A 21,669-nucleotide genomic window follows, 5' to 3' on the forward strand; every position below is an offset into this window, starting at 1 on the left:
TTCAGATGTTTATTTTAGCATGAAATTATGCAATTAAGTTGTAAGCTTGTATCAGTTTGATTATTTGATGAACTCGTATTGCCGAAGCAATTTGTACGTTGTCCTGATTGCATTTAGATTTGCGGTTCAGAAGCGATTGCTTTCTGTTTATATCACACTCCCATTGTTCATGAATATCATGCAATTTATGCATCACAGACCAATTTCTTCTAACTCAGATACGCTAAAGCTTTTTGTCCGAGAATGAATCTCTATTTTTATCATGTCGTGAATGACGAGAAATCAAGAATACCACACACAGTAGGAGTAGGTAGTCATTACAAAATTATTAACAAAAATTACATTTTAATTCAACAAATGGATTGTCATGCAGTAGTCACGCCGGTATGCGAAAAGCATCTCTCATAAAAGAAGCTCAATATTGTGAAACGTTCGCAGTCAGTCACTGTTGCAAAATTGGTAAAAAGTCACTCCCTTAACCATGGTGCTTGAGCAGGAGTCCACTGACATATTTCATCTTCTTTGAACCACAGACCTAAAAGGAGAAAAGCAAATCGGAATATCAGACTCCAATATACGACCTACACAATCACCGACTTTCCTAGAAAGAAAACCCTAACAACTCGAGTCTCTTTGGAAGCCAGGATCTCCATTGCCGAGAGTTAGACCAAATGTAACACTCCATGGGAAAAGGTATATTTAAAAACAGTCCTTCTAATTATAGAAGTAACTTACCAATTTCGCGCTTGCCATTGTCAGGGCTATCGCTTCCATGAATCACATTTCTGCAAGTAGAGTCTCAAGTTAACATTCACAAAAAGACTCGTAAATTATGTAAACATTGCTGTGCTCACAACAACAGACTAACCTTCCAGTTTGGACAGCAAGATCCCCTCTGATAGTTCCAGGTTCAGCTTGAAGAGGATCAGTAGCTCCTATTAGTTTGCGTGACGACGCAACAACGCCAACGCCTTCCCAAGCCTAACAAAAATTCAATTCCACTGTTAATTTGCACTAATCGGCTTCAGCATTTCGCCAAGGAAACCAATTTTAGGATAGAAATCTTACCATACAAACAACAGGACCAGATGTTATATAGTCGATCAGCTTCTGATAGAATGACTTGGCCTTGAGATCTTTGTAGTGCTCCTGTAAAAGTTTATCTCTGTAAGAGCTCATAAGTCATATACATTATTCGTCATTTCTAACCACCAAAAGACCCATACATTGTGAAAGTTTTTAGCTTTTCGAGCAATAGAGAAAGCATTTGATTAAAAACAGAAAATTTATTGATTTTCCCCTTCACTGCACACTAAGCTGAACTCCATAGTCGTAGAACCAAAGTCTTGAATCTTATGTAGCAATCTTAGGTTAAAAATGAAGTATTTTATCAACAAAAAGATAGTTTATCTAATTCGACAACATAAAATTCTTGTATGAAGCCATAATAACTTTTGACAACAGTTGACAGTGGTGTAGGCACGCCCAAGGTCATGGGGTCTCAAGACTCCACATGATCTTAGACGATCGATGTTCTACCGCGCAAATTTTATACTAGCATCTTTAGGATCCAACAATCAAAATGAAGAATTGATAGCAAAACTCAAATGACCCCATACAACGGAATCTCTGGCTCCGCCCTAGCAGTTGTATGTATACTTGTATTAGCAAAAATCACGGTAGCTTTTGAAACTCACGATATGCTATGGATGGTATGAAACAGTCTCGTGCTAGAATAATCGACTAAACAGAAAATACCTACGCATGCCAAACTAATCTAGTGAGTATGTCTTTTGAAGCTCATGATAGAGCTTTGTATGGGTATGAGTTATGACGGACTCGTGCTAGAACAATCGACTAAGCAGAAAATACCTACACATGCCAAGCTAATCTAGTACTCCGTATGTCTTTTGAAGCTCATGATATAGCTTTGGATGGTATGAATAAGACAGTGTTGTGCTAGAATAATCGACTAAGCGAAAAATACGTAAACATGCCAAGCTAATCTAGTATGTCTATTTTAACACAAGCAACCTATAATCCTCATGAATGATATCTCCATAATTCATACCTCATCAAGTGAACAATACTAAATGAGATACAAAAGAACATACTCCCTCCGTCCCGGTCAATTGTTGTCCTTTTGTTTTGGCACAAAGACCAAGGAATGAGGAAAAGGCCAATAACTAAATGACAAGTGGAACAAATTGAATGCAAATGATCAAATTACTCATCAAGTTGATTCTTAAAATAGAAAGGACAACAAATGACTGAGACACCCAAAAATGGAAAAGGACAACAAATGACCGGGACAGAGGGAGTAAAATTCAAAACTTTCGCGTTGAAAAAACAGACAAAAATCCGAACCTCGGCTAATTGTTGAGGGCACTGATACATCTTTAACCCAATCAATTTAAAACCCTTCTTCTCAAACCTTGAAATTATCTCCCCTACCTGATCAAAATTCCATCAACAACCTTTTTCAATTCTCTGCGACGGGTACTTTAATCAAAGGTAAACAAATGATTAATAAGACGGAGTATTCAAGTTCATCAATGAAATTACATACAAGACCACGCTGAACTCCATCTGGTTTAACCATAATGTAAGTCTCTTCAACATTTTCCTGCAAACCCACAAAAGATTAGGTAAAAAGATGAAAACTTTTACAAGAAAAGGGTAAAAAAAAAAAAAAGTAAATTTTGAACATTTTACTGCATTTCCACAGCAAATTGAAGTGCAAAGATGAAAATTTTACAAGAAAGAAGTAAACTTTCAACATTTTACTGAAAACCCATAAAAAATTCAGGTAAAAAATGAAGACTTTGAAACAAAGAGGGGAAAATAAGAAGTAAATTATTCAACATTTTACTGAAAACCCATAAAAAATTGAAGTAAAAAGATGAAAACTTGAAAGAAAGAGGTGAAAATAAGGAGTAAACATACCATGGAAGCAACTAAATGAGGAAGAAAGATGCGGGTTTTGATGGGTTTTGCAGATAAACGAGGGCATTTTGGGGAATAAGAGAAAAATTGGGAGTTTGAGGAGCGAAATGCGGCTAAGTTATGGTGGTGGTTGTTGCGGTGGAGGGAGAGGTGGCGGTTGGTGGAAGTTGTGGTGGAACATTGAATAGAATTGCTCAATCCACTCAATGTAGTCAATGCTTCCATTTTGTTGTGTTTTTGTGTTATTAGCTCTAATTGGTTTATGTTTCAAGTTTAGGTGGTTCACTTGAGGTGTGATATGGGTGTTTTAGAGGTGATTTAATGCTATTTGGGTCGGATATGGGTCAAATGTGAGTTAAATTTTTTGTCCGTAGATAAGTGAGTTAGCGGATTTAAGATGGATAGTGCGTCGAGTCTTTGGGTATGTACCTACTTATTTTGTGGATTGGATAAATAGATTTTAATGGACGAGATGACCTTTAACAACTCTAGTGGTTACTTGGTTGGTGGTGGTACATGGGTTGGGTACTTGGGTTTGGCGCAATGTTTATTTTGATATGACAATTCTAAGTTTTTTTTTTTTTTTTTTTTTTTTTTTTTTTTTTTTTTTTTTAGGGTAACAAAATTAGGTTGATCCTCCTTTAGGGTAGGACCAACCTATCTCATCCTTTCGAATGAGTGAGGTAAGCTGAAGCCACCGGCTTTTAAACCACCTCGAAAGAGTTGGACATGAATGTCCAATAGAAGCCATAAAGTCAGCAACCTTGTTGGCTTCACGAAAACAATGTTTAATCATCACTTCATCGAAGAAATTGTTTAACCTTATTTCTTTATATTTTGAGTGTGCGTGCCCACTGCCCAGGCTAGACAAGGTCTTTTTTCTCAAACTTTGGCCCATGGAGTGTTGTGATGTGCTGGATTGTCCAATTCCGTGTCGTGCTAAAATGGGCCATGGGCTGTGTCAGCCCAATGACCCGCATGCCCACTTCAATATCTAGTGTGATGGTAACTCGGATTATGGAGACAAGTTTCCCCAGAAAACTGAGACCCTGTTTATTCTTGTAAACAAAAATTCTACAGTAAGATAATCTCTTTGTACGAGACCAAAGTAATAGACACAAGAACAAACACAAGTGTATCATGAACAAGGCTGTAAATTTCAAGTGATAAAATTCGGGTGGAATATTCAATATCCTACACTACCAAGAACATTATTCAGTAATACAACCTGCCTGAAACATTCAGGCGTGCATACAGATCAAGATCAGCTTACATTATGATACAAACCGCGACACAACAGTTGGGATCCATAATTTACAGTTTACATTATGATATACAAATCATTAGACCAAGGCACTTTCCCGAAATCACCCTTTTATCTTCTGTAAAAATTTCTGTATCACCTGATATACACGGAAAGTTAGGAACAATCTCCCTGTTCAATTGGTAAGCATCAATTATCGGCAACACAGGCACGACTGACTGGGTTTCAGCGTCGCAATATGTTTCTTTGACATTAGAAGTATGCATTGGGACATGGAGACAAGTTGGTTCACCTCCGGTTTTGACACATTTGACAAATCGTAGAAGATTTCACATTGGCATAGGTGCAGTGTTCACAAGACCAGTGGGTTGAATCAACATTCCGACTAGAACTAGCAGATTTCGATGATGTGGCCTTGGTTCTTCCAGTCCTGCTCCTACTTCCACCCAGGCTCTTTGAGCTAGTGGTTCTGCTGGTTGCACCATGGGAATCCACATCTGACAAACCATTTTCTAGGGCTCGGACAAGATTTTCGAAGTAATTTTTGGTCACACTGCCACCAAATAAACGATGTCAAATACTTGTATCATTGAAGTACACCTAAAAACAGCAGGGTGATGAACAATATCAACAAGAACAACACTCATTGGCCCCTGCCACCTTGCCAGACGATAATGAGGGGGTTGAATATATATGCAACCTTACCCCCTATGTTTAAAAAAAAGACCATCAACGATAACCCATATGAATGTTGGATCATGGATTGCATCAGCACTCCTACTTGACAAGACTAGATGCATCGAGAGTGCAATTTGGCAAGCGAGTCTTGGGTAAAATGTTGTGTGCATATAACATTAAATTTGAAGGAATACAACATTAAATGGCTTGATTGTATGAGCACAATCGTCTATTATAAGTTTCTGTGCACCAAGAAATAATTGGCAAACAAAAACGAAGTCCATACACCAATGAAATAAGGTAACATACTAAAGTCCATTTTTACTACTGTACCTTGTGAGACCAGCTAACTTTGTACGAAACTCGTTAAACTCTCTTGATGGGCCTTCGGAATTTAGATAAACTTGTAGCTCCTTCTCTGCACATTGATGAAGTCGTTCTAAACCAGCCTCTGCTTCTCCTGTAGAACAAATAACAACAGAGCTATTTCAGCAATCAAACAAGACTTTTTAGTACCCTATCTTTACGATACAAACTAGGAAAAGTGTATCACCCAGAAACTTTTTAAGGTTATGCGAAGAACAACTACAACAGATGCGTACCCTGCAAATATTCGAAAAACTGTCTCTTGGCATATTCGAGCTCAGGCAAATAATAACCATATGCATATGTCCATTTAAGGACACGCCTACATTCAACAATCTGCTCACAAAATTAACTTCATAAAGAATTTACTCCAGAGTTTCCAGAAAATGATTTATACTCCCTCAATTTCCCCTCAATTAGCCCCATTTGACTTTTTTCCCCTCCTACAAAAATGTCGAATGGGGGCAATTGAGTATATTGGAGGGATTAGCAAGAAACTTCACCTGCAGCCATGCTTCTATTACAAACTTGAGCTGTGATTCCGGCTGGCACTGTACGTCGCTCAGTTTTTCTAGCTGTAGCAAGCAGAAAATTAGCAAAACTCTATAATATTACTTCCTCCATCCCAATTATATCGTCCCATTCGATTTTGATGTTGACTTTCATTGATAATTTCTTACGATACATGATACGACTTCTAAAAAATTATAATATGTGGAAATACCTAGTTTGATTACATGACATGTTTAGTAACCACATGTAACTATTTTCACATCATGTATCATAAGAAATAAGTGGTCAAAGTTGACTTAGATTGACCATTAAAGACAAATAGGGACAATAGATCTGGGATGGAGGGAGTATTATTCAAATCCCTTCAGAAGGCAAACAAACAACAGTTTTATCATAATAGTCCAAACACCACAATTCAACAAGAACAAAAACATCAACTAGACGGTGTAACTTACATGCAAAGTTTGCATCTGCTGGAGGTCTGCAAGTGCTTTCTGCCTAGACTGCATGAGAAGCCAAAAAGAAAATCAGAGATTGGCATAGCAAGGAAAAAGACGACCCAAAAAAGAGAAAAACGATGAGATGACATGATCTTGAGCCATCTAAATTTATAATCACCAGAATCTTAATAGAAAATTGATATCCACTGCCGGCCTGCCGGGCATCTTGAATTCTACGTCTTAGATTATGTTCAAGGCAGAGAAAATGAAAGAAATTTTCTTAAAATTTCACACTCACTTGTAGGAGAGGGGATTAATTTTACCAAACATACAAGGAAACAAGAGGCTTAAAAAAGTTCAGGCGGCACATACCGATTGGTTGGTTGCCCAACGTTCATAATAATGAGTGTATCTCTCCAAGGAATTCTTGGCCATCTCTCTACGTTTCTCAGTCTCATCATACTGTAATAAAATTGATAGGCATTTGATCAACAAAAGGCTCATATAAGAGTTGGAGCAAAAAACTTGATTTTTCTAAAAAAATTTATGCCAGGGCACAATACCACTCCCTCTTGCTTGGCAGTTTCATAGCGATTACACGCATAAAAACCACCTGTCCTCTCACCATGTTCTGTCCAAGCTCCAAGACAAAGCCTGCATGTATATGTATTTAAATGGCGTCTAGTCTAATCATATGTTTTCACAAATTAGAAGCAAAAACAAAACCAAAATATCCAAGATAGACACTCGATACTCTTTAAGTCTTAATGAATGTCAACTGTCATGTGCTCTCTGTAAACAAAAGAAGAATTGCACGAAAAATAGTGAAAACGCTTCTTCAAACATACTATTTCGTTTTTTCTTTCTCATGTTTTAATTCCAAAAAAAATTAATTTAATACTCTATTAAAAGCAGGTATCATACAAGAGTTTCAAACTTTGTTCTTTCAACTAAATGCACACCGTTAAAATATTATTCAAAACAAATGACATTAAAATATCTCCATGAGTACTTGAGTAGAGTGGGAAGCACAAGTTCGTGCTTCTTTAGTTTTCTTGCTTCTTTGTCTTTTTCTTTAACTATTACGGACAGCTACAGACCTAGAGTTGTGTTCCTAAAGTCTGATGAGAGTTACGAAATATAATAAAAGTACAGTTACAGAATAAAACAAGAATCGAGTACAAGCTATGGAATGAACTTACCAGCAAAATTCAAATTTACAGGGAGGTGTACACGTGATATGCATGCAGCCTTGATTTTTCTCAATAGGTCGCTTGCACTTTGGGCATGGCTTTGAATTAGCCAATATCCTACAGACAACATTTTCAGCAATTACAGCACTTGCCACTTTTGCAGCAAACCAGTGAGCCCGCACAAACAAGTAAAACATCGAAACTTCGGGCCTGCCTACTAGATGTTGGTCAGACAGCAAGAGCAAGAGTGCTTCAGCGCCTCAAAGGCTCCCTGACCTATCGTGGGGGAATAGGGAATGGACGCAACCTTACCACTAAATTAGACAAACACAAAGGTTGTTTCCAACTTGTGCATACCCGTTTTGCTTTATTCCGACACTCCAACACCAATGAGTGTATATCTTGACCTCCACTATAAATGAAAAATGACTGTCTAAATGTTGACCGCTATAAACCATAAACTAATTGAAGGAAACACCACAGGAAAAAGTAGAACAAAAGAAAGTAAACACAACTGCCAGCAATATCTGCATTCTTTAAGCTTCTAGTAAACTTCATCGCTTAACAAGTGCTTATGATTGATACGAGTACTAAAGAAAAACGCTCAAACCTTGCATCCAAGATCCAAATTATGAAATAGAGCTGGAGAGAACTAGAGAAGTATCAGACCTTGACCTAAACTACTCCCTCTATCTCTATGTTTCGTAAGGTCCTTTTTTAGGGATGTCCCACAATTAGGTTCTACTTTCAAACCTAGCAAAGTTTTGGCACGAAAAACAACCAAACTTTCCCAATACCAACCCAAATATATTGAAATACCATTACTGAACTCAATAAAGTAAACCACCTCAAGTGTCTAGTCATCACACCAAATAAATCCATTCAGATTCAAAGGATGATATCCAATTAAAAAAAGAAAATTCCTTTCGGAGCATAGACCCCAATACGTATAGCAACAAAATATCCCAAGTTCACATAAAAAAAATAAGAAATGGAGAAAGCTACTATTGACACTAATAGATAAGCCTTCAGAAATTTGTTGACGTATTACATAACTTAATTTGAGCATTGATTGCTCACTACTCTCCCTTGATATACCAAATTGTCAATTAAGACACCAATACTGGAATCTACAATGAGTTTGCATTGATAAATAGCAACAAAAAATCAAGCCTTTAGAAGTTTCCGACGATATAGAATACAAAACAAGCCTGCTAATCCAACCAAAGTTACCAAACTGGCAAACCATAAAATAGACTTTAAACTACCCAAAACACTCACAAGTCACAACAAAGAGACACGACTCAACATTGGGAGCTAACATACCAGTTCATGTTTTCAGACTCTGCAGAATTCTTCATAATCCACTTGGCCACAGTACCACAGTCAACTGGTCGATGAGCTTCTTCAGTACACTGCAAAATTTCAATATTGTTCACCGATTCCAAGAAGGGAACAATTACATTGCAAATCCCATACACGCTCCCCTTTCCTCACTCGCCCAAAAGGACAATAAAGTCAAATACCAAGGAAACAATACAACGGAGATAGTTTCAAACTTAATCACGCCCGTCGAGAGATATTTGGGCCTTTGGGGAGCTACTAAAAAGGAGGTGGTAAATGATTATATACTACTTTTCCTACACAAATCATTATAACTTAAGGATAACTCTGTTTGACCTTTGATAGTCACAAGTCAAAGATAGAATATCCTGATCACATCATGTTGGCACTAATAGAGCGGGACAGGCTGCCAGCCGAACTAATAGGTATACTCAAATCATAGCATGACGGTGGAATGACAGAGAAATATGTATAAAAGAGGCAATCGTCTCTATCCTCTATCCATGTGTACAACCACAATCAGTTTTTTATCATATTCCTTCCTATCTTCAGTGAAGCTGATGCTTAGATACCAATCCCCCCACACTTTGTTATCATCCAACACGAATCATAGGAAGGGAATAAACATATATAGAGAAGAGGATACACAAAATTAAGAAGCTCCTCGACCACCATTTGATATCATAAAACGAATTGCTCTACAATGCATACCAAATATCCAATGCAGATTTAACAACAACGTAACAGATAAACCACTAAAGAAGCCGATCCAGAACAAAGACCGGAGTTAATAATGTTTGAAAAAGTGTCTTACACTCCAACAAAAGCTATGAGAGCAACGGCAAGATACATCATAGTTTCCACTGCCAACAACAAAGTCAACAGCATAGTCGCAACCAGGAGCCGGACACCATTTGGCCTACATAAATCAGAAGAAGCATTGAACACTTAACAATCATGAAATTTCATACATCATTAATAATAATACATGCAAACTTGAAGATAATTTCTGGAGGGACCCACTATCTATAAGGAATTATATCACAAGGTAAAGCATTTCAATATCACCACTTCAATCTAATACTCCTTCATTTCAACTCCAACCTAATAAGAAAATATGATGTGGTAAGTAGTTGGCTTAGTGTGGCGGGGTTAGTTTACTCTCAGATGGAGCAAGTTAAATGACAAGGTTTGCTAAATTTATCCAAGTAATTGGATTTAGGTTCAATAATAACATACATAAGATAGGATAATTCAAGAACCTCCATATTAAACAATTCTACTGGGGGAATTACCCAAAAGTCTTAATATATATGTGAGCTAAGCGCCTAAACCCCATTAAGTGTGTAGCAATAAACAATAACACGCTTACGAGAAACTATGAAATATCTCTACAAGCTAACAACTTCATAAGCATTTTTTGTGCCTCCTTCAGAGCTTATATTACTATGATACTTCATTTTGGTGGCATGTCTAATGTCTGACTCGACACCTCAACACTTAATAGACTGAAAACATGAAATTTTGTCCTGAACAAATTTGTCCGATACTCCGACACTATATCACATCTGACACACGTAGCCAAATCGAAGTACCATATTTCACAACTACGGAACATCTTAAAGCCACACTTTTGACATAAATATATACAGGTTTTTTTCCAGAAAAATTGCAGATAAGAATATTCGTAACCCATCAAAAAATTATAAAGTTATTGCTAAACTTTTTATCCATGTGTACCTTCCTGTTATCTTCAATGTAAGATCGAAGGAAGTAACGATCATACTTCTCCTTGTCCTCTTTAGAAGCCACTTTATGTATCATGTCCTGGCCTACAGCAGCGCCACATGATGGATCGGGGCACCGCAGCATTAGGCATCCAGGTCCATCATTAATGGATGTACCAATGTAACCTAGAAAAAAAAGAATTGTGTCGAATTACAACATCAGCGTCCTGAGCACATGATCATTATCAAATTCAAATGGGCCATCATTAATATAATACACATTCTATTGATTTTTTTTCTTTTTGAAAATAAAAAATAGATATTTTAACACGTATAACTGTATAAAGGCACCAGCTGCCTTAGGCGAAAAAGAAGGTAAAATAACTACCCCCCTAACATACTCCACAGAATGTCCAATCCCTGAAAAAAACAATCAAAAACTACCATGGCACATTCCCACATACATGTGCCTTTGGTCCTACCAAACCTACAGATTTTATATGTAGGACATCAAGCTTCAACCCAAGAGCCACACACTAATTACTCCTTAGATGTGCCACAGTGACAAACAATCCTTGACAAACAATCCTCAACCAAAGCACTGAGCTGCCCTGGCAGACTGCTTTTCCAACATATAAAGAACCTTTAGAGCAATAGCAACGATAGGCTTGCGGTGTTGAAATATATCCTTAGTATTAGCTCTACCCAACCTCGACAAGGATCCGACCCTGGCACTGAACCTAAACGCCCTCAATTTTCCCTCTCTCCCTCCCTCCCTACTAACTCAAATTATTATGTTAAAATCTAGATCAATAAATAATAAGGTGAAAGGTAATGATTCCTTATTAACTCAAATTATTAAGGCAAATTTGGATCAAAAGCAATCTTGGCAGTTTAGGTTTCATCTCATTTAATTATTTCACTTTTACATAGGAATTAGGAGTGTTTGACAGGTAGATTAAATGAACAGACAAAATATATCGCAATGAAATATGTGACAAATGAAATAATATAGCAAGATTAACCTGCCCAGCATGTATTGCAAAATGAATGACCACAGGCAGCAGAGCTCATCACACCACTTGGAAAGTTTTCAAAGCAGATTCCACATGTGATCTAATTCATAGGACAGCAACAAACAATTGTTCAAAAAAAATCAGATAATATAAAAAGAATGAATGTTATCATTTCAAGAATTTTCAAATTTGACGTACTTCTCTTGGACTAGAAAATCCAACCACCGGTCTTTCCAATAAACCAACTATCCTCCGAACTTTTGCTTCGTCAGCAAACCATTCATCATGTACTTTACTAACACTCCTGAAAGACCATATAAGAAAGGTTGCATCGGAATCAAAATTACATCTGCGAAAGGTTCACTCAAAGAGAACTCAAATACTAAGCCACGTATGTGCTACTTTGACTCTTCACTACAAGCGCGATACTGTGTCTGACGTGGCGAAATTTATAAATGCAGATATAAGGCTGGTAATGAACAACAAAGTCACATAGAAAACCACGCTAATATTTTTCAGACGATTATCATTAAATCAATGGCTTTAAATTACACATCAAAACTTACCAATTATAGTGACGAAGAAGTATGCTAGCTTCAATCTTTGAAATAGAAAGGACAGTCGATATCTTCATAATATCATCTTGTTGACGTTGGTGAATATCAGCTTCACTCAAGATGGTAAAGTTCTGCTAAGCAACAAAAGAGAGATGCATTCAGAATACACCCAAAAGAAGGAACCCATCAAAATGATATAATAGATCAATTGCAGCTTAATCAAATCAACTCATCATTCATTTTTCAGCTCCAATTCCAACCATTTCGCTTGTAATTGAATAGTCTACTATAGCACTATGAACTAACCCATTTCTTAGAGCCGAAACCACCACAGTTTACGTAGGATCATGATCATTACACATTACCCCAATGCCTACATAACGACTCCTGCCCAAGTAAGGTACGATGTAACGAAAATTACTCTCGTGACAAACAAAAGGCTGCTTTCAAGTGACACGTTAGCCGTAAAAGGATTGAACCCATAACCCCCTCCCCCCACCACCCACACACACACACACAAAACATCCTACCAACAGCTCTTTACCGTCCCAATAAAAAATGTCACCTTTGCTACAATACTCACAATATCAACAACTCCATCGATAAACCACACATCCCAGCTAAACTATAGCAAAAGTTTAAATTTTTCAACAACACATAACCCACAAATCATGGAAGAGAGCAACATTTCGAGTTTCGACCTCTATATACCCAACACTATCACAATTTTTATACATTGTTGGCTTCGCATCAGTGAATTGATGCTTTTGACTATAAGCTTTTTTAGCTCACCTAATAAACATAAAATTTCTGAAAATACTGATACAGAATCAATAAATACAAACAATCAATCTTTCACACCAAAAACCATAAACGAGATTAAAACAAACAAAAGCACAATCATAGTTTCATCTACATTGACTACAAGTACCCAAGATGACGATATACTTCCTCCGTTCCATTTGATTGCATACGTTTTCCAAAATATGTAATTTTGAGAAACTTCTATGATAAAATGGCGGATTTTGAAAAACATATACAATCAAATGAAACCGAAGAAATCTCAAATAAACTAAATTCAGCGAAAAAACAAAGAGAATCACAACGAAGACCTGATTACGATGAGAGACAAAATCGTCGTAATCATCATCAGAATCATTATCAATGAATTCATAATCACCATCACCATCACCATCATCGGAATCAATTGCGGTATCGCCGCTGTAGAAATCTTCTAACGATTCGACATCGTTAGCATCATGCATGTCATCTTCCGAATCCATTTCTTCAATTTACAATAATTATTACTATGTTACAAATTGATTGATACCTTAATACATGGGTTAATTACATAATGTTACAAATTAATTGGAAATTACAGAGTAATTTACAAACCCTAGAATTCTGGGTTGTGAAATATTTGGGGAATTAGGGTTGAGAAATTGAAGAATATATATGAAGGTAAAAGAGGGGAAATGAGGTGGGTAGTTGCATTGCGTGAAGAAAAGGGACAAGGGTGGATTTAATAATTACCTAACTTTAATTTGTTGAAAAGGCGGTTTTATACAAACATTGAAAACGGTTTTGAATATAATCGTATTGGCAGATAAAAGTAGTTATTAAAAAAAACGTTTTACTATAAGTTTGTGTAAAATCATACTATTACACAAGTATATTTGTGAACTTTATTTTAGGGTGGCGATAGTGCTACTCGGAAATGTATTATTGTCGCATGAAAAACGTCTTAGAAAAGACAAGTTATGGAGTAAATAATACTCTCATAATATGAGGGATAATATATATTTTTTATTATTTAACATTATCATTCTCTAACTTTATGCAATCTATAGATTTGATTAATGTAGTTCAATAAGGGTTATTGGGTTCACTTGCATAGAGATGTAATAACGGAGATTTTGGTAGAAGAATATGTTGAATCTACGGTTTTACGTTAAACGATAACGTTGCTAAATTTCAGAGGAGAAAAAAGTATTGTCGTCGTTCATGTACGGGTTTTACTCATAGAACTAGCGTGATTAAATTAAATCATTAAAATAAAATGGGTATTATGGTCATTTACATCCATAAACGAGTAAAACCCGTACATAAATGAGCACCACCCTTAAATAAAACAATTGAAGTCGATGTGTGTCATAAGTGTGCTTGAAAAGTCTCCACAAAAGGACATGGAATAAAATGTACCTCATATCATGGAACTTGGAATTGATTCAATGAATGTTGTAGTCGAAGTTGATATCGTTTTTAAACACGATAGAATAATCTTCAAAACTCTTTATATAAAAGTGGTAAATAGATGTCACGATAAGATATATACGAATACCCAACATTACTTAAGACATGATTCGTTCTAAAGACCCGTATTTCTATATCGTCGAGATTTATATCATCAATCGGGTCATGGGTGGATGATGGTGATGAAAATCATTTATTTTATAATTTTGTCAAATCTTGTACTGTACCTTGGTAAAACTTATCATGTTTGTATTCTCCTTTATATTTCATGCCATTAAAGAGATTCTTTATTTTGAATTCAAACACTTGTTCATCATCACCCTTCTGTATTGCCATGGTTTACACTGTTAAGACTTATAATCTCAACAGAATGAACAGATTTGCTGTCAAAAAAATCAAAAAAAAAAAAACAGAATGAACAGATTAAACCTTTATTAACATATAACAAGATATACAGTATTTTGAATTTAATTCTCCATGTACATTTGTACTGTGCAGGAAGTTGAAGTACAGCAACAGACAAACAGTAACAAAAATCTCGATGCTTTAAATAAGCTTGTGTCTGTCTATCAAATTTGATCATCCAATTTTGTAAACCGCATGAATATGCTTCAATCCCGTCCAATGCCAAAATATCGTTTCAGTAAATCTAGCCTCATGACGATACTGCTGAAATACAAGATGTCGTTAGGGCAGTACTTCCTCCTATTCTTACATACTTCGTACAAAAAAAGAACTGAGACATATTAACAGTACTTCCTCCTATTCTTACATACTTCGTAGTACAAAAAAAGAACTTTGACACATTAATGTACTCGATCTATTAACCTTTTCGTTCTCTTAATCCTACTTGAAGGTGGATTGAAGGGCATTTCGGGAATTTTTCATTACAAGAAAAACGAATGCACATAAATAAAATGGAGGGAGCAGTTGTTAATTTTCAGACGTAAGTATAATCACCATTAAAGAAAAACCGGTCTGAGACTTACTAGCTCAAACAGTAGCAGCTTTAAGAGACAGGAAATCGGAGATCTTGTTGGTGTAGAAATCAGGCTGGATGGAGTTACTGGGATGTTGAAGGGTCTCCAAACTAGTCACACCTGTTTGTATTCACAGAAACAGAACAGAATCAGTTGTAAGGCACCAGAAAGAATGACACGACAACGGGACCAGCTTACGATGCTGTTGATAAGGTGTCACCTGATAAAACGAGAAGCGTTTTGCAGCCGCCATTCTGTCCGAAAAGAATGTCAGTGTCCAATCTGTCCCCTACCATGCATATCTGGGACTTGAGAATACCAAACCTATCAAAAAATAAAATGAGTATTAAATAATGTTGAAATTGATTAAGAAAAAGTGCAGCTTTTGGAACGGCCTCTCATTTATCCGACCCCCCCTAAGCGAGTAGGGTATATACAATTGTGAATCTTGCCTTGTATGAGACGGTTTCATAAGACCAGCCCAAGTTCTTTTATGTATTGTGCATCAGGTTACAGGGTTAAGGGGCTAGCCTTACAAGTGACTATGTGAGACCATTTTGTAAACGTTTTTTTGTGTTGAAACTAAGGACATTGTGAGTTATCGTACTTTTCAGAGACGTAATCCATCATAAAAGTAGATGGCTTCCCGACAACAAGGGGCTCAATCTTAGTAGATCCATAAAGCGCGCCAACCATTGAACCACCACCTGAAGGCCAGAAACCTCGGTAAGATAACAATCATCAAGGGAAGGAAGATGGTTAAGTAAGATGTCGACATCAGAAACATTATATCACCAAAGCGAATGGACAGGAGAAACAATTTAAACCTGCCCATTCCTGAGCATCTGTAAGATGAGTAACAGCGTCACGGTTTGTAGCAATGAAGAGACATCCGGGATTTTCACGAATGCATAGCGTTCCATATCTGATGACAAGAGAAAGAGAAGAGGATTATGCCAAAGATGTCTTCATTTTTTTTACAATAAAGTTAAAATTGCGTGATTAGGTGCGGAGTTCCAAACAATAAGAGAACTACATTTCCGAACAGGCGAACATTAGGTAGCAGTCTAGGTCAGTTGGCAAAGCCATTGAGAAGTGATACTAAATGACGTGGGTTTAAAACCAATCAGTGTCAAAACTGATCCTAGTCGCTCGCTAACTCCCTTAACGCAACAAAAAAAACATGTTTTATAAACTCGCAAATGAAATAGTCCAAGCGTGATTTATGTTAGCGAGCAGCTTCAGGTAAAATGAAAATCAGAATGATGCCATTAAGATTAAATGTTGAAATACAACTGCCGAAAAAAGCTGGGTTTTACAGTAATTGAGGTAGAAACAAGAAGGAACTTAACTGGACTTTATAGTAATTGAAGTATCGATCAAATCCTACCACCACGGCACCAACCTACATTGAATTAAGCAAGGTTACAGATACGAAAGACTCAATTTATAAATATCGCATTAATGATAAAGTGACAGTTTTCATGAGAGTTCTAAAGGATAGAACTTACACTGTGGTCATGCTCCATCAGGAAACCAGGCTTCAACTCTATTTTCTTGTCACCGTCTTCCTGCATGAGAAAAGTACTTCTGAGATCTTACATCTATGAGCTTCTCTAATCTCTGTAGAAAGACCGTGTGACGAAAATGATGATCTTGATTCTTGCATGAGCAAAACTCATAAAATCTCAATCTATGTGTCTTGCTACCATCTCATATTAAAATATGAGTATTTTCATAATCCAACTTCAGAAGCTAGGCATAACTTCTCAAATTCATAGATAAAACAAAAAACTACCAAGAAAATGTTATGATTTAAGATTTCAAGCTACATGGAAAGATCAATACCGGGCCACCAACATACTGAAATCCAGCAAGCTCGAGCTCCTTTAAGATACCATCTTCGCCAATTACATAGACCTGCAAAGTGAGAAACGTTTTAATCCAGAAGAATGTTGCATCAAGTGAATACTGTCTGTATAAATGTGTATAAAACCCGGGTGTACAAAATGCCATTATTTCAGATCGACTGCTCTCATGCGTAAACCTCAAATAAAGTCCTCAACAAATGATGGATTGATAATGTCCCGTGAAATGAATATCGTTGTATAGTACAGTTTGGACCTGGAAACCGACTAAAATCTCCTAATAGCCAATTAAGGCTGTATGTCAAATATATCCACTTCACTTTGGCAAGCATACATAATACAAACACTGAGCAGCCGATGAAGACACTAAATTAAAATTTGTTCCCTTCTATTGCAATTTGCAAGTATAGCCAGTTCCACAAAAATAAACATCCACAAATACATCGGAAACTATACCTTCTTATCTTTAGGGAAATTAATAGATTGAAGGTATGCAGCAGCAGCAAAGGATGACGCGAAAATTTCTTCCTGAAAAAAGTCCATTATAAATAAAGTAGACAAATTTGAATAATCCAATGATGTATGCCGGTATGCATCAATTCCCAACCTCGCTGACAGTAAGCCCAAGCGACTCAAACTTCTTTCCATATTGTTTTCTGGATTTGGTTGAGTTATTGGTCACAAACACCAATCTTTTCCCCTGAAAGAAGAGAAAAAGCTATGGAAGTATGCTATGACAAAACAAATGCTATGTTTCGTTATAATAACAGTACTTATATTGTCAAAACCAACTTCTCGAATTAATACTCCTCTCAAGTATAATCAAAATTCACGAACCTTTGCCCGAAGCATATCAAGTGTCTCTGGAACTCCTTCAATCAGCTTATCTCCTTTCCATATAACACCTACATATACAAAGGTGCATCAAAATCTGCCACCACATATTCAACTCCACCCAAGTGACCCAACCCTTGTTCCCGCGAAAGAAAAAGAAAAAAAAGAGATCAAACATAGCCAAAATACACACGTCTTCAGTTTATTTTCCTTCCAACGGGAAAGAAGGGCAGGCACGCCGCCCGCACACAGAACAATTCATACAAAGAAGGTTCTTTACTAAAATAACCAGCTTATCATCTACAGCTAGGCTTTACATTAATCTATCCAAAAGACGATAACTTTACAATGTTAGGGAAATACTAGAAACCCACCTCCTGTATCACCTTACAGCATGAACTGATTACAACTGAAATCATTCAATTTCTTCCCTAATGAAAACACCAATAGTATGGAGTATAATAAACACTTAGGGTGTGTTTGGATTGAGGAATTTGGAGGGAAAGGAAAGGGAGGGAGTGTAGGGGATTTAAATTCTCTTGTTTGGATAGGAAATAAGGGTGGAGGGAAATGGAGGGGGAGAGATTTGGAGGGATTCATTTTCCCTCCTCCAAGCCTAATCAAAATCTCTCCACAATAAGCAAGATTTGGAGGGAAATTGTATCCAAACACCCACATTCCTTTCCCCCTCCCCTTCCCTTCCCTCCCTAAGGGTGTGTTTGGATAGGAAAAAAGGAGGGAAAGGGAGGGGAGGGGGAAGGAGGGAGGGAAAGGAAGGGAAGGGAGAATGGAGGAGGTGATTTTCCCTCCAAATCTTTCCTATATTGGTGGGGAAATAATTTGCCTTGTAGGAGGGATCCATTTTCCCTTCCTTCCAAATCCTTCTACCTTCATTTTGCTAACCAAACAATGAATTTCTCATCCTTCCAATTCCCTCCCCTCCTTTTCCCTCGAAATCCCTCAATCCAAACACACCCTAAAGAACCAAACTTTCTTGTGACAATGATTAGCTAAGGCAAAAATCTGAATATGAGGTTCCAAGTTACAACATTGTGATGGGTAAGGATGTAAGATAAGTAAATGAACTTCAAGGAAACTCGGTTCACACAATCGCCTTACTCGTAACTTGTTGGCTTGTTTGATAGGCAAATATATTCATGGTGACAATGTGACATTCAAAGTTAACAACTTTGAACCATAATCAGATTCAAACCTCACAATCCCAATCAAAAATTAAGGTTTCAGCATTCAAAACTAACAATTTTAAACAATAATCAAATCAAAACCTCAACATCACAATCAAAAATGAAGATTTCAACATTCAAATTAACAACTATAAATAATGATCAAATCAAAACCTCGCAATCAAAAACAAAAGTGCACACATTCTTACTTGTGACCGTCACAAGCTCACAAGCTTGTGACGAATAACACCCGAATTAAATAATTTAAAAAGGAAAGGGGTTGTGAGACGTCATAAGCTTTTGACCGTCACAAGCAAGGCTTGCGGACAAAAATGAAAGATTCAACATTAAAGTTGACAACTTTAATACACAATCAAATCAAAACCCTAAAATTACAATCAAAAATGAAGATTTCAACATTTAAAATTAACAAATTCAAACAAAAATCAAATCAAAACCCTCACCATCACAATCAAAAATGAAGGTTTCAACAGAATCAATAAGCTCATCAGGGTCCTGCAACTGAACTGCTGAAGCGCGTATCGAAAAACTCGACATAACCCTTGAATTTCTCTTATAATTACAGCATTTAAGATTGATATACTCAAGAAATTGATTAGAAAAACAAGAAAGATTTCTGGGTTTGTTTACAAATTTAGAGAAAAGGGTATTTGAATTTGATAATAAAGAAATTGAAGGAGATACAGAAATGGAAGTTTTAATGTTGCTGCAAATGATGCTAGATGTAAAGCTCAACATGATGAACTACAAAAGATGAATATTGTGTGTAAAATTGTGGCCGTTATGTTACAAGAAAAAGGGCGGGGAGGAGTTGTTGTGGTTGACATTGTTAGTTGTAGTGTGAGTGGCTTGTGTTTGAGTTTGATTTATCTTGGTAGAGGATGGACCTACTAGGCTACTACCCAATCCAATTCTTGTCCTATGAATCTACGCAAATTCTCATGGTAGACGCATATATCTGTTTAAAGATATAAACGGATCAAGAAATTCCGAATTGGGTAAATAAGACAAAAGCAGAATATTACTCCTTAGGCATCCTGCTTTTGTCTTATCTACCCACTTGGGTATTACTTGACCCATCTTCAGCTTGTGACGGATATGCCCGTCTTCAATGAGACTTGCTGATGAATCTATGATCCAATGACATCAAACTAAGGTCGTCTTGTTTGACAAACGGTAGAAGTAGACATGATAAACGGGTTAATGGGTCGAGTTTGCGTCTGATTATTTTTGGATTTAATAGAATTTGGGTTATCTGGTCGGTCGAATTATTTTAGGTTTTGTATAATCAAGTTATTCAGGGATAATGTACTGTTTGCAACAATAAACATTATGGTCGGTCATAATGTTGGGGTCAATTCGGGTGACAGACTCTTAAGTTTAGGTGTCGGATCGGGTACAAGTTAGGGTTGGATCAGGTTATTTTTGGGCAAACTGAATTATAATGTAATCTCAATCCTTAAGAAACATTACGATAATAAGATATGATAAAGTTATGACAAAAGTAATACTCCCTCATGTGCAGTCGTGCAGATAAACCATTTTATTTTTTGGCATATTCACGAGTGAAGAGAATTTTCGATTTTTTTTTTTGCAATATATAAGGGTAAACATAATCATGTGATATCTTATCTGATTCGTTTCGTAAATTCTATTTATACATATCACACTTTTATATTTTTTTTTTATAATGTGATATCATATCATATCATATATTATATTAAAGCTGAAACCATCTGCCACGTGTCATCGGCAGATGACTTCAGCCACGTGTTAAATGCAAATAATTTCAGCCTTATTATAATTTTAATATAGTTACCTAACTCGAATCCCGTATAAAAAAATTGTGCGTAGATACAGTGTATACGTCATCTGTGTAATTTTAGGATAACAATTGTTAAAAAAATGGAAACCTATATAACCATGCTCCTTAAAATCTGCGTCTAACCAAGGAAACAATTTTCTTTGTCCATAATTATCTTAATCTCTCATAGAGTATCTACAACATTTTAATTCTCAATAATTTGATACATTTATGGTATAATTATGCATGAACAAAGAACCGTAAATGGTTTCAAAATTGGAAGATATAAGATGTACTTCGTCTTGCCGACGAGTAAAGAATAGGCAGCCATTCACCATTTTTATTTCCTTTGCTTACTCATAAACCTTGAGTACTATTAATGGGCTGAATGCCAAATGAAACGTAAGTGCACTAACTTCTTGATTTATTCTTATTCTTTGCATATATAGTGTCTTAACTGCATATGTATGTAGCTAAATCAAACCTATTTATTACGAGTGTTAGCGGTGAGAAAAACATATACAACGGTTTTGAAATATGAATTCGATTTAGATTATACAAGGTTTCATACATAAGATACATATTTCCATTTCCGTAAACGCGATACGCGTTTTTTTAAGATCTTATTGGTCCAAGTAGAACGAAGTTTAAAATGTTTTTTTTTTTCTAAAAAAGAAATAC

General features: G+C 36.4%; 3 protein-coding genes across 4 annotated transcripts; all 3 read right to left on the reverse strand.

Moving 5' to 3' along the window:
• Nucleotides 1-230: 230 nt before the first annotated feature.
• Nucleotides 231-3,353, reverse strand: LOC141619253 (nucleoside diphosphate kinase 2, chloroplastic-like). The gene is made up of 7 exons (XM_074436280.1): nucleotides 2,947-3,353; nucleotides 2,570-2,626; nucleotides 2,368-2,454; nucleotides 1,069-1,149; nucleotides 869-981; nucleotides 736-785; nucleotides 231-535 (listed from the first exon to the last, which is right to left on the reverse strand). Exons 1-7 carry the CDS (start codon nucleotides 3,169-3,171, stop codon nucleotides 468-470), a joined length of 681 nt encoding a protein of 226 aa, XP_074292381.1. The 5' UTR covers nucleotides 3,172-3,353; the 3' UTR covers nucleotides 231-467.
• Nucleotides 3,354-4,080: 727 nt separating this feature from the next.
• LOC141619254 (putative E3 ubiquitin-protein ligase ARI8) lies at nucleotides 4,081-13,611 on the reverse strand. The gene is made up of 15 exons (XM_074436281.1): nucleotides 13,157-13,611; nucleotides 12,054-12,175; nucleotides 11,686-11,791; nucleotides 11,497-11,587; nucleotides 10,485-10,657; nucleotides 9,559-9,663; nucleotides 8,727-8,815; nucleotides 7,410-7,517; nucleotides 6,771-6,861; nucleotides 6,580-6,669; nucleotides 6,223-6,270; nucleotides 5,758-5,829; nucleotides 5,491-5,590; nucleotides 5,222-5,348; nucleotides 4,081-4,763 (listed from the first exon to the last, which is right to left on the reverse strand). The coding sequence occupies exons 1-15, from the start codon at nucleotides 13,325-13,327 to the stop codon at nucleotides 4,499-4,501; spliced, it is 1,758 nt and encodes a 585-aa protein (XP_074292382.1). The 5' UTR covers nucleotides 13,328-13,611; the 3' UTR covers nucleotides 4,081-4,498.
• Nucleotides 13,612-14,712: 1,101 nt separating this feature from the next.
• LOC141619255 (phosphoglycolate phosphatase 1A, chloroplastic-like) lies at nucleotides 14,713-20,052 on the reverse strand. Of its 2 annotated transcripts, none has more exons than XM_074436283.1 (12): nucleotides 19,628-20,052; nucleotides 17,983-18,050; nucleotides 17,753-17,845; nucleotides 17,602-17,673; nucleotides 17,126-17,197; nucleotides 16,789-16,848; nucleotides 16,630-16,682; nucleotides 16,105-16,202; nucleotides 15,885-15,984; nucleotides 15,498-15,601; nucleotides 15,287-15,397; nucleotides 14,713-14,963 (listed from the first exon to the last, which is right to left on the reverse strand). In XM_074436283.1, the coding sequence occupies exons 1-11, from the start codon at nucleotides 19,920-19,922 to the stop codon at nucleotides 15,291-15,293; spliced, it is 1,122 nt and encodes a 373-aa protein (XP_074292384.1). In that variant the 5' UTR covers nucleotides 19,923-20,052; the 3' UTR covers nucleotides 14,713-14,963; nucleotides 15,287-15,290. The 2 variants fall into 2 exon arrangements, with proteins under 2 accessions (XP_074292384.1, XP_074292383.1); XM_074436282.1 differs by having other exon boundaries at nucleotides 14,713-14,966; nucleotides 19,628-20,021.
• Between the last annotated feature and the right edge of the window lie 1,617 nt (nucleotides 20,053-21,669).

This window comes from Silene latifolia, chromosome X (assembly GCF_048544455.1).
Source record: "Silene latifolia isolate original U9 population chromosome X, ASM4854445v1, whole genome shotgun sequence".
NCBI classification, from domain to species: Eukaryota; Viridiplantae; Streptophyta; class Magnoliopsida; order Caryophyllales; family Caryophyllaceae; genus Silene; species Silene latifolia.

Bases quoted from the DNA above. Each gene is read 5' to 3' on its own strand.
- LOC141619253 (XM_074436280.1), bottom strand. From the start codon at position 3,171: ATGGAAGCATTGACTACATTGAGTGGATTGAGCAATTCTATTCAATGT. The intron at 2,455-2,569 runs GTATGTAATTTC...AATTTTGATCAG, and splicing joins ATGGAGTTCAGCGTGGTCTT to GTAGGGGAGATAATTTCAAG. The intron at 536-735 runs GTAAGTTACTTC...TTCTCCTTTTAG, and splicing joins CAATGGCAAGCGCGAAATTG to GTCTGTGGTTCAAAGAAGAT.
- LOC141619254 (XM_074436281.1), bottom strand. From the start codon at position 13,327: ATGGATTCGGAAGATGACATGCATGATGCTAACGATGTCGAATCGTTA. The intron at 7,518-8,726 runs GTATGTTAGCTC...TGTTGTCTGTAG, and splicing joins GAGTCTGAAAACATGAACTG to GATATTGGCTAATTCAAAGC. The intron at 6,271-6,579 runs GTATGTGCCGCC...CTTCTCATGCAG, and splicing joins GTTGGGCAACCAACCAATCG to TCTAGGCAGAAAGCACTTGC.
- LOC141619255 (XM_074436283.1), bottom strand. From the start codon at position 19,922: ATGTTGAGCTTTACATCTAGCATCATTTGCAGCAACATTAAAACTTCC. The intron at 16,203-16,629 runs GTTAAGTTCCTT...TCTTGTCATCAG, and splicing joins TTCAATTACTATAAAGTCCA to ATATGGAACGCTATGCATTC. The intron at 15,398-15,497 runs GTGACACCTTAT...GAATACAAACAG, and splicing joins AACGCTTCTCGTTTTATCAG to GTGTGACTAGTTTGGAGACC.